Below are 16,332 nucleotides of genomic sequence, written 5' to 3' on the forward strand. Positions count from 1 at the left end.
CCAACCTCCCATACCCCAAACGTTTGGGGCTGCTTGAATTCCAGCTGCCCCAGAATCCAGTAACCCCAGTAGGATGTCCTTACCAGCATCCCCCGCTCTGTCCCCTTTGTCTCCTTTCTCTCCTTTTGGGCCTCGGTCACCTGACACAGAGGAGGAAAATTGACATTAGAGTGGAAATAAATCCTGACCATGGATAAAATATTATGTGCAAGAGACCCAAGACCTGAGAAATTCTCACCGGGAGCCCCCAGCCCTGGAGGGCCTGGCAAGGAAGGAAAGAGAAGAGCTTGAGTCAATTATGCTACATGCTTTGGTCACCCCAGAAGGAGGTCAGGGGGTTCATCTGAGAAATTAAGTTCCCTCTTAATTAAAGTGTGGAAGAGCAGTGTCTACTAGCACAGGCTAGAGTTGTGGTTTTCAATGGGAACAAGACAGGGCAAAGCTATTTCTAGTAGGTAGTCAAGGTTTTAGAAGTACATGGCCAAGTTTGCTGTAAGAAGCACAGGAGGAAAAGATGGGGAAAGGTCTTTAGTTACTTTGGGAAGACAGAGGTTATACGTCGGGCAGATTTACCATGGGGGGGTAGGGGAGTCTGGGAAACATGAGGGAGAGCTTCTGGGGAAACTGTAGAATTTCCTTCTCAGGATATGGTTGAAAGGACAGAGCTCTTTTTCCAGCTAGCATCTTGCGCTCCAGAGAAGTAGAAGGTCCTGACACCATTTGAGGGGGCACTAAAATGACCAGGGAATTCTATTCCAAGTACTTCCAGAAAGGTATCTGCAAGTCAAAATCCTGTGGCATATTGTCTGGTGCAAGAAGCCAGCCAGCAAGTTCCAGGGAAGGATGCCTATGTGATCCAAGTTTTGAAAACAGAACAAAACAAAGCACCCCAAGGCAATCATATACGTAAATATGAATATGCTTAGAAAAAGATCTGGCAGGGTGTGCCCCAAAGTGTTTACAGTAGTTACTCTAAAGAGTCATAGCGTAAGGGACTCAGGGAGGGGATTCCCTTTTTAGTTTCTACTTTACATACTTCTGTATTGTCACATTTTTTAAACAAGCACAAGCTCCTTTTGTAGTCTATTTTAAAATCATTTTTTTAAAAAATGTCCTTCATAAAAGGGAGGAAAACCTCAGCCTGTTTAATCACTAGAAAGGAGCCTAAAAGTTCCCAGTGATCCAAGATGCAGCGACCCTCCTAGACACGGGGTGAGAATGATGAATAGTACTCTTTCTTCGTTTTCATCTTCACGAGGGAGGAGGTCAACATGGGGGAACCAGCACCCAATTTCTTCATCTTGCCCTGCAATTACAGTAGAAGTCCATGCACTCTTGAAGAGAATATGGAAAGCCGGGCACTGACTAACACCGTAGATGCCCCCTGACAATGAACGAGGGGACTGCCTTCAGGACGAAAACCAATTCAGCAGGAACACTATCGGCAATGCAAATCTGAGAACTGAATTAAAGTTTCAAATACTGGAGGAGTTAAAAGCATGGGTCGGACTATTGGGAATCTGGGGGTACGGGGAAGGAGGTGGGTGTCCTGGGTCTGCAGCCCCCCATTTCTCCTGTGAGCCTAGTCTCCCAGCTTGGCTTCCTCTGGCTACACCACTGACCTGCAACCCCCAGGGACATTGGCGTGCATTTCTGTTGCACCGGAGAGCAGACCAAAGTTTTTCACACAAACATGACCCGTGTCATCCTTGTGACAGCCCTGTGAAGTATGGTATCGTGAGGATTTCTGGGTTCGGGACAAAGAAACGAAGGTTTAACAAGGCTAAGTGTGGGGCACCTGGGTGGCTCAGTGGATTAAGCTGCTGCCTTTGGCTCAGGTCATGATCTCAGGGTCCTGGGATCGAGCCCCGCATCGGGCTCTCTGCTCCGCGGGGAGCCTGCTTCCTCCTCTCTCTCTGCCTGCCTCTCTGCCTACTTGTGATCTCTCTCTCTGTCAAATAAATAAATAAAATCTTAAAAAAAAACAAAACAACAACAAAAAAACAAGGCTAAGTGACTTGCCCAAGGTCACTGAGCTAGATGGTCAGTGGCAGAGCCAAAAGGCAGATCCTGTTCATCCACTCCAGTGTCCACACTGGAACCCAGGGGGCTAGTGGCAAGCAAGGCTACATGGGGACTCGGGGATTTGTTATTACCTTTGAACCCACGTATGCCCATGGGTCCCGTGGCTCCCATCTTCCCATCATCGCCCTTGGGGCCTGGCAGTCCTGGGGTGCCTCTCTCCCCTGGAAGACCTGGGAAGACAGAGGACAAGTTGTAGAGCGTCAGACTCAGAAGTGGAAGGGTCTTTGCAGGTCATGATCTGGCCCAGCAGTCTGCCTCAACCAGACATCCCGCTGCAGCTTTTCCTTCCTGATTCCTCTCAGTTAACTTAAAGATGCTGCCAAAGCAATTGTCCGAATGGTCAGCACAAGCCTCCCCCCCGGCACCTTTTATCCAGTTCGGCTGGACCTCTCCCTGCCACCCCCTGAAAGGTCCAGTTCTATTGTGAGTGGTAGCAGTGGTGCCCTATCCATTTGGGAGATGTCCCTCTACCTCTAGCTATGCTGGAGATTTAAATTCAGCAAACTTTTTTTTTCTTGAGTACTTTCTGTGTGTCAGACACTATTCTGGAGTCTTCTCATAAAGTATCTCATTTTATCCTCACCATAAATTGAGGCATTATTTCACCTATGCGACAGAAGAGGAAACTGAAGCCCAGAGAGGTTAAGTAACCTGCCCAGGGTCACACAGCAGAGAGTAGCAGGGGTGGGATCTGAGCCCTGGCCTTCCTGAACTGAAAGCCTGTGGTTAGTCAGCTTCGCCTCATGCTGGATGAAAAGGGACTTACTGGCATTTAGGGTAGGAGGAAGATGAGACAGCACCCCATCCTCCTTAAGAGAAAAACCACGAAGATCCCTTCTGTGCTATACATCCAAAGAGATATAGCAAAGGGGACCGTAGGCTGAGGAGGAGGGAGAAAGTCAGCAAGGCCAGTAAATGGGATGGATGACCTGCTGGCAGATCAGGCGCCGGGGCTCCTGGCCACGAGGCCCTGTGGCCACTGCCTGCCTTTCACCATGGAGAGCCAGAATCAACAAATGCTTTCACCCAGTGAGAGCCCTGCGCCCCCAGAGGCCTGACCTAAGCCCACAGTTATCTCTGTAAAGCAGAGAACTCTTAATTAACTGATTACTTGTTCTTTCCTGCTTTGAATGTGAACTTGGCTTTCTCTGGTCTTTTTCCGTGACTTGGAAAAACCTATCTTCCAGTAATTATTTCTCCAGAGCTAACATCAAATGTCTGGAAGAGGACGCGTGGCCCCAGAGGATGGTGGGACCTCAGAGAAGGGCTGATTGGTTTCTTTTTTCCTGCCTAATGCAAGATACCTGTTTGGAGTCCAGCTGCCTTGTTGCTGTAGAATTCTAAATCTAGTATGAGATATGCCCCGAGCTCCCCATCGTATAATTTAATAAGGCAGAAAAGGAGATTCCACAGCCCTGTGAGTGTCCAGGCATCCTTGGTTCTAAATTTGAGGAGTTCCCCTGGAGGGGAGCCAGGGGTGGAGGCCAGGTCACAGGCTCTCCTTCTACTATCTTCTGTCCCCTCTCTGGTTCGCAACCTCGTCAAGATTTAGGAAGAGGATAGTTAAGAGATACAATCCCTGACATAAACAGACATCTTTCCCTGAATAAACTTCCCCTTTCCTTGCATCATTTAGAAGGCTTTGCACTCTTCTAGAAAAATGCTGCTCACAGCAGAGGCTCAGAAGTGAACAGACTGGGATGCCAAGTCAGATAGTCACAGGACAGGAACTTCTGAGACAATGAGTCAAAGAAGAACGCCCTCTTTCCAGAAGGCCAGGAGCCACCCTCCCTGCCAGACCCTGGACCTTCAGAGCTGTCACTCATGTGTTCATTGATCTGGGCAGAATCAGCAAGCAGGAGGGAACATCCAGGGTCTGGTGACTTGGGAAACACTGCAGGAAACAACACACTTGCAGAACACTCTCCAATGCTTCTGAAGGCCTTGGTCATGTGAACCCTGACTCTTGGGGTGGGAAGTGGCTTCAGGGAACTGTGAGCCTCTCGGGTACCCCTTTCCTTCAGATCCCGGTACTTTCTATGAAGAAGTGTTTGCTCCATCCTATGGTCATACCTACAACCTATCAGTCTCTTGACAGAACAGGGCATTTGAAGGTAGGTTGAGTGGGCACTCTCCCAGGGAACCCCATCACCAATGTCAACAAGAAAGTAGAGGGCCAGGGATGGAATGGGGGTACCCTCCCCTTCTTCGTATGTGCAGCTTCCTCCTGGGGCTTCCCAGTCACCTCGAAGTCCAGGTAATCCAGGGATCCCAGGCTCGCCTTCCTTCCCTTCATCTCCCGGATCACCTTTGGGGCCTGGTGGTCCTGAAAGGGTTACAAATGGCACCAAAGTTAGAAGGTAGCTTTCTGGAACAGGACACCTGTAGAAGAAACAAAACCTCTCTCTTCCAGAGAAGAAGGGTCAACATTATGCTTTGGGAGCACACAGGGCTCCGCCTGCAGGGAAAATCAGGGAAAGCTTCCTGGAAGAAGTGTTATCTAAAATGAAATCTCAAGGAGTAACAGAAGGTGGCTAAGTAAAGGGAGGACTGCATATCTCTGATCTACCCCCCACCCCAACAAATGTACATGCTGAGGCCCTAATCCTCAATGTGATGGTGTTTGGAGGTGGCCCCTTGAAAGTGATCGGGTTTAGATGAGGTCATGAGGATAGGGACCCCAATAAGAGACACAAGACAGTATTCTTGCTCCTTCCTTCCCTCCCTTATCATGCTTGGAATGCTCTTTCTCCCTCTCCCTCTCCCTGTGCCATATGAGGAGACAGCGAGAAAGCAGCCACCTATAAGCCAGAAAGAGGGCTCTCCTCAGAACTCAACCATTCAGGCACCCGGATCTCAGACTTCCAGTCTCCAGAGCTGGGAGACAAAGTTCTGCGGTTTAAGCTCCTGGACCGTGGTATTTAGTTAGAGCAGCCTGGACTGACTGAGACAGAATGAAAGGGAGAGCTCTGGGCGGAGGAACAATTCCTATAAGAGCTTAAAGAAAGAGACATGTGAGCCACTGTGGGATTAGAGCTGGGATCACATGATGGGATGAGAAGGGTGAACAAGTGGAGGTCTTGGAGGCCTGGCTCAAGTGTTAGACTTGACCCTGAGGGCGCCAGAAGCCACAGCGGGGCATGAGGGAAACAAGAGTGTGATCTGATCTGCACAGGAAGAAGATGGCTCAGGCCGCCATGTTGGAAAACGGCTCAGGACGGGAGGGAGCACAGACGCAGGGAGGCCACAAAGAGGCTGCACCTGGGTGGGAGGCGGTAGAACTCTGAATTAGGGAAGTGATGGTCCAGAGGGATGTGAGCGGCTGTGTGGAGGCAGAACAGACAGACGTTGGCTAAACTTAGGTGAAGGCGGGGGAGAAGACCATGATCAGGTTCAGATTTCTGGCTTGAACACCTGAAGGGAGGAAGCGGGTCTAACTGTTCCTGAGCAGGGCTTTCTTCCAGGGTCAGGTGCCACTGTGGCAGGGATTCCAGCCTATGTGACTGGATCCAGTCCCCACTACGAGGCTGAGTGTTGAAGTTACTTGTCTGAAGCCACACAACTGGGTAATGAGAAAAGGAGCACAGGTTCCTACTCTGGTCTCTCTGGCCCCATCCCTGCTGTCTCACAGGAGATAGCTCCCCATTCCCAAAACACAGTTTGACCTTCCCACCCCCCAGCCTGCTGCCCACCAGGTCAGTCTCATACACTTATCTCGCCCTGCCTTGTCCTCCACTCAGGACTGTACGTGTTCTCTGTTTCCTAACAAAATTGCCAGCTCCATCCCAGACATCCCTGTCCTAGCTGTGAAGATCCAGATGCCAAGCTCCCTGCTCCTGCTGCCTTGTGACAGAAAAAGACCAAGGAAAATGCCAAAACCATATTGTACTGAATGGAAGAGCATCCCTCCAAATTTCATGTACACTTGGACCTCAGAACGTGACCTTATTTGGAAACAGGGTCATTTGCAGATGTAATTCATTAAGAGGGGGGTGATCCTAGAGCAGGGTGGGTCCTAAACCAATAGCAGGGCTTCTAGAAGAAGATAAAGCACAGACAGACACCCAGGGAGAATGCTATGTGACAAGGGAGGCCATGTGTCTACAAGCCAAGGAATGCCAAGGATTATCAGCGACCATCAGAAGTTAGGAAGAGGCCCAGAAGAATTGTGTCCTGCAGCTCACAGAGGGAACGTGACCCCGCGGACACCTTGACTTCAGACTTCCAGCCTCCAGCATGGTGAAAGAATCAATTTCTGTTGTTTCAAGCCACCCAGTTTGTGGTCCTTTGTTACGGCAGCCCTAGGAAACCAAAACATGTACACTCACAGCATAGCAGCGATGGATTGCACAATAAATATTTGATGAATGAATGAGATCAGAGGGTGTTAATACATACAAAACAATCAGGCGGCCAAGATCGAGATGTACTGATACGTTCCAAAAGTTGGCACCGTCCTCAGACCCTAACCCAAGTTGACAGCTCTTTAATGATTCAATGGCACACACACAGGGGAAAAAGCAATCAACAACTTAAAAATGCATGCGTTACACACACAAATCATTTAAAGGGGACTGGGTTCTGTGGCCATCTTCCTCTCTTCTATGAAGAAAAGCAAAGTGAGCCTGGCTATAGCAATCCCAGTTTCCAGATGACAGCGTTTAGACACAGAACCGGCTTAAAACACAGCGTTTAGAACACATCTCAGATTACACGGCAAAGGAAAGGCTTAGTGGAAGAGCAGATGAGCTTCCCACCCCTCTTCCAGCAATCTCTGTCAGGTCAGAGGGCTGCCTGGATGTCTGCGCCAGTACACTCCCCTCCTTGTCACTCTCCTCTGTCCCTCCACCATCCCCAGGTGGAACTCAGTGCTTCCAGAATCAAGTGGGTCAAGGAGGCAATGGACTGAGCACTAGTATTCTATTCGTTGTCCTGTGGGCATGATTCAATGTATAATCTTCCCAGGGGTAATGCTCTGCCCAGGGAATGGCCCTGGGGATGGGGCCTCAGGGTGGTGGAGATCCTCCAGAAGGTAGGTGTTGAGTATGAATATGGAGTGTCTTGGGTTCAGGTCCTGGTTCTATAAAATCTAAGTTAAAATTCCTTCCCAGACATTTGAGGAGTCAGTGGATTACATGACATGCTGGATATAAAGGGGCTTGATAACCTTTGAGTGGCAAGGCCATGCTGACCATCTGTACCCCTACCCCTTTCATAACGCTTCACCAGAACTATCCCAAGACCACCATATATGGTCATCTTGGGCTGCCCCTGAAATAGCCTTGCCAAGCTTGGCTGGCTCTTTCAAGGAGATGCAGGTCTGGAAACATCCTACACGACGTGGGTATAGTTTTTAAGACCCGGATGAGTGGTTCCTGAGGGCCTGTACAGGAGATGAACTGGGAGGGAATGGGGTGAACAGCAGAGGTGGCTGCTCTAAGTCATACCCTTAGATGGAACCAGCCCCGCAGACTCTGAAGGACCTAAACTGTGGCCCGTGTGAGCCTCATGGGGCCAGGCTGCCATGGGCTCCAACGACTTCAAGGTCGATTCAAAGATTCAAGGTCTTCTTGAATCACTTCTGCCTGTGGGTAACGCACACCTGGGGTCTGACTTCTTATCATTTCCCTGGGAATCCAGGCCACAAATCTTTTTTTTTTTTTCTTTCCAGGCCAAAAATCTTGAGCCTGTTTTGATTCCTCCCTTTTCTCTGTTCCACACACCCCCTTGCTCACCAAGGCTCACCATCGGGGTCATTCCCATGTCATGCCCCCACCTCCTTCCTCTCAGCTACCACGCTCATCCAGGTCTTGCTCCCAGCCCTTTTAAAGACCTCCTTGCCTGCGGTCTCGCTAAAACCCATGAATCGAGTCAGAAGCTAGTGAATTCACCGTCTCTGAGCTCCTTCATAACCCAAGGGGTCAGAGCCCCTCTATTGGAGACCCCTGCAGATTCCACACCTGACCCCTTCTGCAAACTCAGTCTGATGCTTCTGGATACAAGCTTCCTTTCACCTCAGCAAAAACATTCTCACGTGTCCCCGGACACCCACCAGATCTTTTCTATTCCAAAAGCCCCGTCCCCCCTTGGGCCTGACGCTCACCTCCACACATACCCATTCTGATCTTTTAGGGCCCCTGGGCAGAGCCCCCAAATCTGAGAGCTGGAAGGTCCCTCAGGCATGACTGTAGACAAACTCCTCAAGGGAGCACCCCTGAATCTGGGCAGGCCACCCTGGGCCCACTTCCTGGGACCCATCACTCATCCTGCACCGTGGTCCCCAAGGAGTTCAGGCCCTCTGCCTCACACACCGCAGAGAGTCCACTAAGGAGTTCTGGGCAGTCCTAGAAGCTGTTACGGTATCAGTGGTCCTAATGGTACCCAGCTGAGCTTTTTAAGCTCTTGACTCTTGACACTGTGACTTGCTCATCTCTTCTATCACTTGAGTAGGCCAGAGCATGCAGGTTGTCTGGGACAGGGAGGAGCGGGGCCTACTTCTCTGTTGGTCCACCTCCTACATGGGGGTTGGGGAGGAGGAGGAGGAGGGGAAGGGGAGGAGGTGGAGGAGGTTGGAGAGAACCCTCTGGCCCTGTGCCCGGTGCCCGGAGTGCCCTCCCAGAGCCCACCCACCAGTCCAGTCCTGTCCTCCCCCATCCTCCCTCACTGCCCCCAGTACAGCTCTACCCCCTGAGAGGGCTGCCCCTGGGCTGCACCAGCTGGAAACTTCTCCTGAACGGAACGAAGCGTATGTGACTGAGCACTGGCTACTTCTGGGGCCCAGCCAACAGGGAGGGAGAAGCCATCCATTCTCCCTTCCCAGATCCTGGCATGAGCAATGGGGGGGGGGGGGACGCGTCGGGGCTGGAAACAGGACAGGGACAGCTGATGAAGTGGGCCTGAAGCCAGCAGAACCGAGACCAAGATCAAAATACAGACACTGCCTGCTGCACCACACACGCTAATCCCGGCACGGCTGACCAAGGTGGAGTCCCTCAGTTAATTACTCTCCTTCCCCGCTTGACGTCACTGGGGCCCTGGGCTGTCAGCTTCGCCTCTAGGGTTTTGCACGCTCTCCCCCTTCCTTCACTGAGTGGGCAGTGCCCATCAGCAGCATTACCCAGCCTAGGGGACACTCAGCCCAGACCCACAGGGGCTGCCCCCTCACGTCAGCCCATGCTGCGGGGCCAGCTCTCCTCGGACCGCACAGCCTGAAGCTGAGGCCACTGTTTGTTTTTAGGCCAGGCTCTCCACTCCCTTTCCAGCAGAGAGGCTGATGCAGAAGGCGACAGGACAGAGTCCTCTCGTTCAGCCCAGGGAGCTGCTGCCCAGTCCATGCTTGCCAGGCCTTAGTGGGACAGAAACGCTCTTTACAAATGGCCCGGTTCACAGAGATCCTTGATCCCTCCAACACGTCCCTGCATGCTAGAGGCCAGAGTCGGAGCCCAGGACCCGAGGCCTCCCTCCATCACGTCAGCCCTTTACAAACACTGCTGCGTTCTCCACTGCACGGTGTGCTTTCTTGAAAAAGCAGCTCACACATAAATCTGTCCTGCCAATAGCTTGTTTTCATGAACTGAGAGATGGATTTTCAAGTCCCAGCTGGATCACCGGCTTGGGATTTGACTTGGACAAGTCATGTCCCCCTCTCTGGGCCTCAAGTCCTCAACTGTAAAACAAGAGGAGTGGACTAGCTGATTACAGAGCCTGTTACTATTGTACGGCTCTATGATTCTGTAACTGTCCATCTAGCAAAAAATATGGTGGAGAGTCCAGCCTTCCTGCCTGGCTCACACCCTCCTCCTCCTGGATGTCTCCCTTTCCTGGTTATCTCCCCACTCCTGGTATGCCTCACCTCTCTGGTCATCTCCCCCCTCTTGCTATGTCCCCCACTCTGGCTATTTCCTCCCTCCTGCTATGCCCTCCCCTCTGGTTATCTCCCCACTCTGGGAGGCCTCCCCTCTCTGGTTATCTACCCCCTACCCTGGATGTCTTCACATTCTGATCATCTAAGTTCTCTGCTTCTTTCCAACCACAGACAGGTTTCAACAGACATAATTAATACTGAAAATCCAAAGCAGAAAACAGAAAGCACTGCTGTGAGTGTCCACAAAAGACAAGCCAGAGACAAAATTCATAGAAAACTGTATAACGAAGTGAGAGAATGAAGCCACTTGGGGTCAAATCCCAGAATAATATAAATAAGGTCATGTTTGAAAAATACACATAGTTGAGTATTTGTGGATTCTGCAGCCAAGGACAAAAAGTGGAAGAGTGTGAGTGTGTGTTTGTGTGTGCAAGTGTGAGTGTGTGTGTGTGTTTAAGGACTAAGAGAGGAACTGAACAAATTCAGGGCAGAAAGGCCATTCCAGAGAGCAGTATGGAAATGCCTAGAAGTTTAGCAGGTAACACATCCCTTATCCAAAAGCCAGGACAGAATTCTGTCTCATTAAAGTTGAATGGTAATTATATATGTCAAATAGAATCCTTGGGAATCATACCAGTTGGGTACCTGACAACCACGAGAGAGGGAGGAGGTGGGAAAGGGAGGTGCCGATGTGGTGGTGATCCTGGGAGCCAGAGGGACTGGGGGGCATTCATCCCCAAAGTCCCACACCCCATCGAGAAGGCAAAGCTTGAGGACTGGAAGGCAGGCGTGGGCAGGACTGAGGTGAAACTTCCAGTTCCAGGGAATGGAGTGTGAATCTTAGTTTAAGAACCAAAGAAAGACTACTTGGAGAATCCCACTGGAAGAACCTTCACGAATGGATGCCAGAGCTGCTTCAGTCCAAGCCAAGGAGAGGGCACTTGGAAATTATAGAAGCAGGCAGGCTGTGAGATGCTCAGTGAGGCCCAGGAGGAGGCACCCCCAGGAGGCATGGTGATGTCTGCTGACTGCAAGAGGAAGGAAGGGGCGGGGTGGGGACTACCCCTAAGGACCCCCAAATGGAATCCAAGGGACCATGCTCTCTTCTCCCTTCATTGCTCAGAGCTGGCAACTTCCCACCACAGGAAGCAGGATGGTCAGTGACAAGAACATGGATTCCGAACCAGAAAGATTCACATTCAGACCTTGATTTTGCCACTTGCCAATTGGGTAAGAAACAGTGGGAAAGTTATCCAAGTTTCTCATCTATAAAATGGGGACAGTAATACCGTTCTACAGGATGTGAGGATCTGTAGTCTTTAACGGCTATTTAAAGAATTAATGTCTGGCTCAGAGTGAGTCATAATTTGGTACCATCGCTATTATTAGTAACTACCTGACAGACTGCTGTGGGCAGAGGAGGCAGAGGAAGAGAGAAGGCGGGAAAAACTAAAATCCCACTGGTGGGGATCTAGAAGAACAAATTCTACGTCCTGTTCTCCTTGATTCCTGAGCATCCCAAGACAAGAAAACCAATGCTCTCACTGTCCAGGTTCAAGACCTAACGGTTGCTTCACCAACATTTACGGGGTCCCAGTTACTGTGCTTTCGGGCACTGGGGGAAGCAGGGGGAATCCGGGGGGTGGGTCGGGGTGGAGTGCAGTGTGGTAAGCACTGGCCAGTGGGTTCAACATCCTGGCCTGATCATTGAATTATACACTTCAATGGGTGAACCCCCCAGCATGTAAACTATACCTCATTAAAACTGTTTGAAAACAAAAAGTCCTGGGTCAGATCATTACCAGCTGTGTGGCCTTGTGTAAATCAGGCATTTCCTCCCAGAGCCTCAGTTGTTTTTCTGCAGGAATCCTACCCTGCCCTCAATAACAAAGCCCGCCTTCAACCAACCTCATATTCGGTCGTGGGGACCTACTTTAAAACAAAATAATGTACCCTAAAGCTCTCTGTAGACTGGAAAGGACTGTGCGAATGGGAGACCCCATCATTCCTACTTTCTGCTCTAATACACGGAGAAGCTCAGAGGAGGGAGGCTTCGTGAGCTAGCAGGGTTGCGGGAGGTGGGTTTGAGTGAGATCTGAAGGATCAGTGGGATCTGAATGAGGAAGAGGAAGAGGAAGGAGGCGCTGCAGCAGGAGGAAGAGCTGGAGTGAAGTTTAGGCTGTGGGAAGGACAGGCTGTGTCTCTAGAGCGGTGACAAGATGTGTCCCACTGGACCAGATGCTTCCCACGGGGGAGAGGGGTGGATATTGGCTGTTTATGGACCATACACGACCCAAAGAATTAGACAAGTGAACAATTTCTAGAACATTCTATATTTCTGGTTTCTTACGAAAACCGGGAAGACTCTGTCAATGCCAGGTCCATATTCCAGCCTGGCCCAAATGAGGTGGACCTGCCCTAGCTCCTACTACTCCCTGGACACCAAGGTCACTTTACTCATGGGCATTGCTCAACCTGCTCCTACACACTGTTCCTTTTGTAACCTCTGGTAGATTGGAACAATCAGAGGAGAAGGCAGGGAAGTCAGGCTGGGGTCAGGTGTGCGATAGAGAGCACACCAGCTCTGGGATCAGAAAAGCCTGGGTCCACATCCTGGCTCCGTAACCTCCTGGCATGAGGCTGTGAGCAGCTTCACGAATTAGTACACTCACCGTTGTTTTTAAAAGACATTATACGGCGGTAGCTACACTCGTGGTGAACATAGCATAAGGCATCCAGAATTATCTAATCACCATGCTGTACACCTGAAATTAATGTAATGCTGTGTGTCAACTATACTTCAATGAAAATGTAAAAAGAAAAGGCATCATACAAGGCATGGTTCATACAAGGCACCGTACCTGACACAGTTAGTTTTCGCTGTGATATCATTATTGTCTACTATCAAGCTAAGGAGTATTTATTGAATCTGGCAGAACCTGGGGGGCCATGGTGGAGTTCTGACCAGGGGGGCAAAGTGGGAAACGTGCATCTCACGAAAGGTGCCTCTGATGCGCAGGGCAGATAGCGGCAGGAAGGTATGGGGAAGAGGAGGGTAGGGGACCAGTTAGGCCTGGAAAAGAGGGAAGCTGGTTCTCGAGTCTGAAGGCCTTAAGCAAGAATACCAGAGGAGGCCTACACATTTCTGCCATCATATTTAAGAGTCATAAATGAAGCTAACAAATTGTTAAATAAAATATTTTCTTCCATCTCGATGAACATACTTCATAACTTGGCCTGGAAGGCCAAGTTCAAATTTGGGATTCTCCAGTTCCTGGGTGCTCTATGCAATGGAACACCATGACCCTGAAGGAGCACCTCCCTGTTCCCCGCCTGCACCTGCAGCCTGACCCCTGCTTTTCTGCAGCCAGAAACACTTGGAAGCTCCCATTGGCACAGCCAAGCTCTTGACGACCTGGTCCCCCATTAGCCACCCTTGGCCATTCTCATGGGTAGAGGGGGGTGGGTGGACGCTGAGTGTATTCTCCTGGAGGTGGAAGGGAGGTTAGGGTTAGCCAGGGGAGAGACCCACACAGGCTGGAAAAGGGGCACAGGCCATTTGGGTAGAAAATTCCAGGGTCCTGTAGGGCAGGATTTAATAGACGGGGCATAGACTCCTGATGGCAAGTGGATTGGGGGAGGTGGGGGGGGGGGGACTCCAGGGCCCTTGGGGAGGGGCAGGCAGGAAGAAAGCCCCAACAGGCAGGTCCCAGGCATGGGCACTGCGGGCTCGGGTTTGCCATGCGGCTACCTTTGGCGAGGGAGATGTTCCTCAGCGCGATGGAATGCTCCCAGTCCTTGAGGCGCAGGTCCTCGGTGACCGTGTTGAGCAGGGCCAGCTCCTGCTTGAGCTGCAGCTCCATGCCCCTGTGCACCAGCCGCAGGCGGCGGGTGTCCTCGCTGGCGTTGCTCACCAGCACGTGCAGGTCCTGCAGCCGCGTGGCGTGCAGGGCCACGTCGTAGGACAGGCTGTGGTTGAGGCCCCGCAGCGCGCCGCCCACGTCGGCCAGCTCCTCGCCTAGGACGCCCACCCTGTGAGCCAGTCCGTCGAGCAGGCCGGCGTGGCGCCGCAGCAGCAGCTGGCTGCGGTTGCTCTCCACCTGCAGCTGGTACAGCTCCAGCTGCGCCGCGTCGCTCTGCTGGCCTGTGCGGTCCCGCAGCAGGGCCACCGCCTGCTCCGTCTGTGCCGCCTGCGCCTGCAGCCCCCACAGCGCGCCCTCCAGCCGCTGCACCGCGCCCACCAGCGCCAGCAGCGAGTCCGACTGGTTCTGCAGCGCGTCCTGGGCTTTCCACACCTGCTCCGTCAGGTCCGCCTGCAGCGGCGCCTGCAGCAGCCGCAGCTGCAAGTCCCGGAAGCTCTCATTCAGCCGGTTCACGTTCCGAGTAAGCGCCTTCAGGTCGTCCGGGGAGCTCCGGGGCCTGGACACTGCAGAGGGGGAAGGGTAGAGGTCAGCTCTGGTGGGGAGGGTCCCGGGTACCAGGAGGCTGGCCTGGCATGTAGTAGGTGCTCAAGAAATGACAGATGAAGGGAAAGCAGAGGGGGACTCGTAACAGATCCCAGGCTCTGTGCTAAGCCAGTGGTCCCCAAACTTGTCTGCCCATTAGACTCACCTGGTGAGGTGTCCGGCCCACAAATACGGTGATTGAATTGGTCTGGGGTGTGACATGGGCTTTGGCGTTTCTAAAAGAACCGGAGATCATTCTAGGGGGCGCACTAGTCCTACTCAGCTCCCCATTTGTCTGAGGTCAGCCCCTGTGCTATTGTCATTTCTATATGCAAAACACAACTGGATATCAGCAGTTTCAGGTGGCTAGTCCTAAGATACTGAGTGTTAGCCTCTCAATGTTAGGAGGCAGATGCTATTCTTATCCCCCTTAGGGCGAGAGCTGTTAAAAGTCACCCAAGGTAGCACACGGCAAGTAAGTCATGGAGCTAGGACCCTACCCCGCAGGGCTTGCTTGCATCAGAACCGGGGTGCTCTCCTACAAAGTCTGCTCCAGAACTGATTGAAGAAGCCATGCCAGCAGCGGACTCAGCCCAGCTCTGGGCAACACTGTACTTCCCAGCATCCTGGGTTCAGGGTCCCACCCCTTTACCCCTTCCCTTGCCGGGGCAAGGGCCCCTTTGTGCAGGTACAGATGCTTTTATATTCATCCCCTCCCTTCTCTGCCCCCTCCAACCCTTTTTCTACATCGTCTATTTCCCCGCTGAAGCAAAGAACCCATCTCGGTGACTTCTCACCCTTTCCTCTCCAAGAGGTTTCCTTTTCTTGGTGATAAGCAGCTATTTTATAGTACTGAGGGGAGAGATGTGCCTCTTACTAATTGCATCCTGGTGTTTCCTCGTAGAAGCTTGCGGACCGCGCTGACTCAGGTATACCAGAAACCCTGGTGCTAGGAGCCTCGGGATGCCTGTGGTGTGTTTGCTGTGCACTGGCCAGACCTGTACCCACCACCACTAGAGAAATGGAAACTACTAGTAGAAGTGGGACAGGGTGGGAGGTGGGGGCAGATGAGGCCCAGAGGGAATTCTGCCTTGGAAATCTTGGAACTGGCACAGCAGGGAACTTCGTCCATAGCCTGTTCAAACACTGAGAAATTGCGATTAGGATATCTCTCTTCCAGAACCTCAGGCAGGGAAGGGGGCAGATAGTTGTGCGGCTGCTTGAGCTACACGAAGACCGGCTGCCCCCATGCTTCTGGAGAAGGTAAGTCATTTCAGATTAGATCCAGAAGCCCAAAGTGCTAGGTGGGGCCTCGAAGTCCCCATCTCAGCTTCTCCCTCCCCTGGAACTTTAATCTCCAAGAAAACCACATGCCAAGTGGTCACTCATTTGACACCTACTTTTCTTGCTCCAGCCACATGCATCCTCAATCTTTACAATCTGCTTATACCACCTCTCTGCCTTCAATCACTTCTGTTAGAATGCTCTGCATTCTCTTCAGATTGGAAATTTGCCTTCCTGTAATTTCTATCCATTAACCCTGCCCTTTGGGAGGTCACATAGACATAGTGAAATATTTCTCCATAAGACAGGTCTTCAGAATTTCAAAGTTTCTGGTTGAAAATCTGCATTTCCTTCATCTGTTCTCTCCTGACTAGGTTCTGAACCTCCATACATCCTGGTGGCCCTCATCTGCCCGCACTTCAGGGTGTCCATATCCCCTTAGAGGCGGTGCCTGATCTAACTGTGGTTTTCCAAGATGTGGACACACTGGGCAAAGTATGGCAGAAGGATCGTCTCCTTCATTCTGGGCATAACACATGTCATGTGGCCCAAACTGGTCCCTGTTGAGCTTCATCTGTCTGCGCTTTTCAGACCTTAGCCATTGAATTGGGATCTATGCGGCCTTCAGTGAAAATTTCCCCCAATTTCCAGTGA

General features: G+C 51.5%; 1 protein-coding gene across 3 annotated transcripts in view; it reads right to left on the reverse strand.

The window, feature by feature from the left end:
- The window catches only part of SCARA5 (scavenger receptor class A member 5), a 119,167-nt gene that overhangs the window by 34,185 nt on the left and 68,650 nt on the right, over positions 1 to 16,332 (reverse strand). For all 3 annotated transcript variants that reach the window (XM_045986107.1, XM_045986114.1, XM_045986098.1), the window contains exons 4-7: positions 13,701 to 14,375; positions 4,331 to 4,411; positions 2,157 to 2,255; positions 84 to 140 (exon numbers count right to left, since the gene is read on the reverse strand). In XM_045986107.1, coding sequence (XP_045842063.1) covers positions 84 to 140; positions 2,157 to 2,255; positions 4,331 to 4,411; positions 13,701 to 14,375 — 912 coding nt within the window. The remainder of the gene's footprint in view (positions 1 to 83; positions 141 to 2,156; positions 2,256 to 4,330; positions 4,412 to 13,700; positions 14,376 to 16,332) is intronic.

The sequence above is a fragment of the Meles meles genome, chromosome 2 (genome assembly GCF_922984935.1).
Source record: "Meles meles chromosome 2, mMelMel3.1 paternal haplotype, whole genome shotgun sequence".
NCBI classification, from domain to species: Eukaryota; Metazoa; Chordata; class Mammalia; order Carnivora; family Mustelidae; genus Meles; species Meles meles.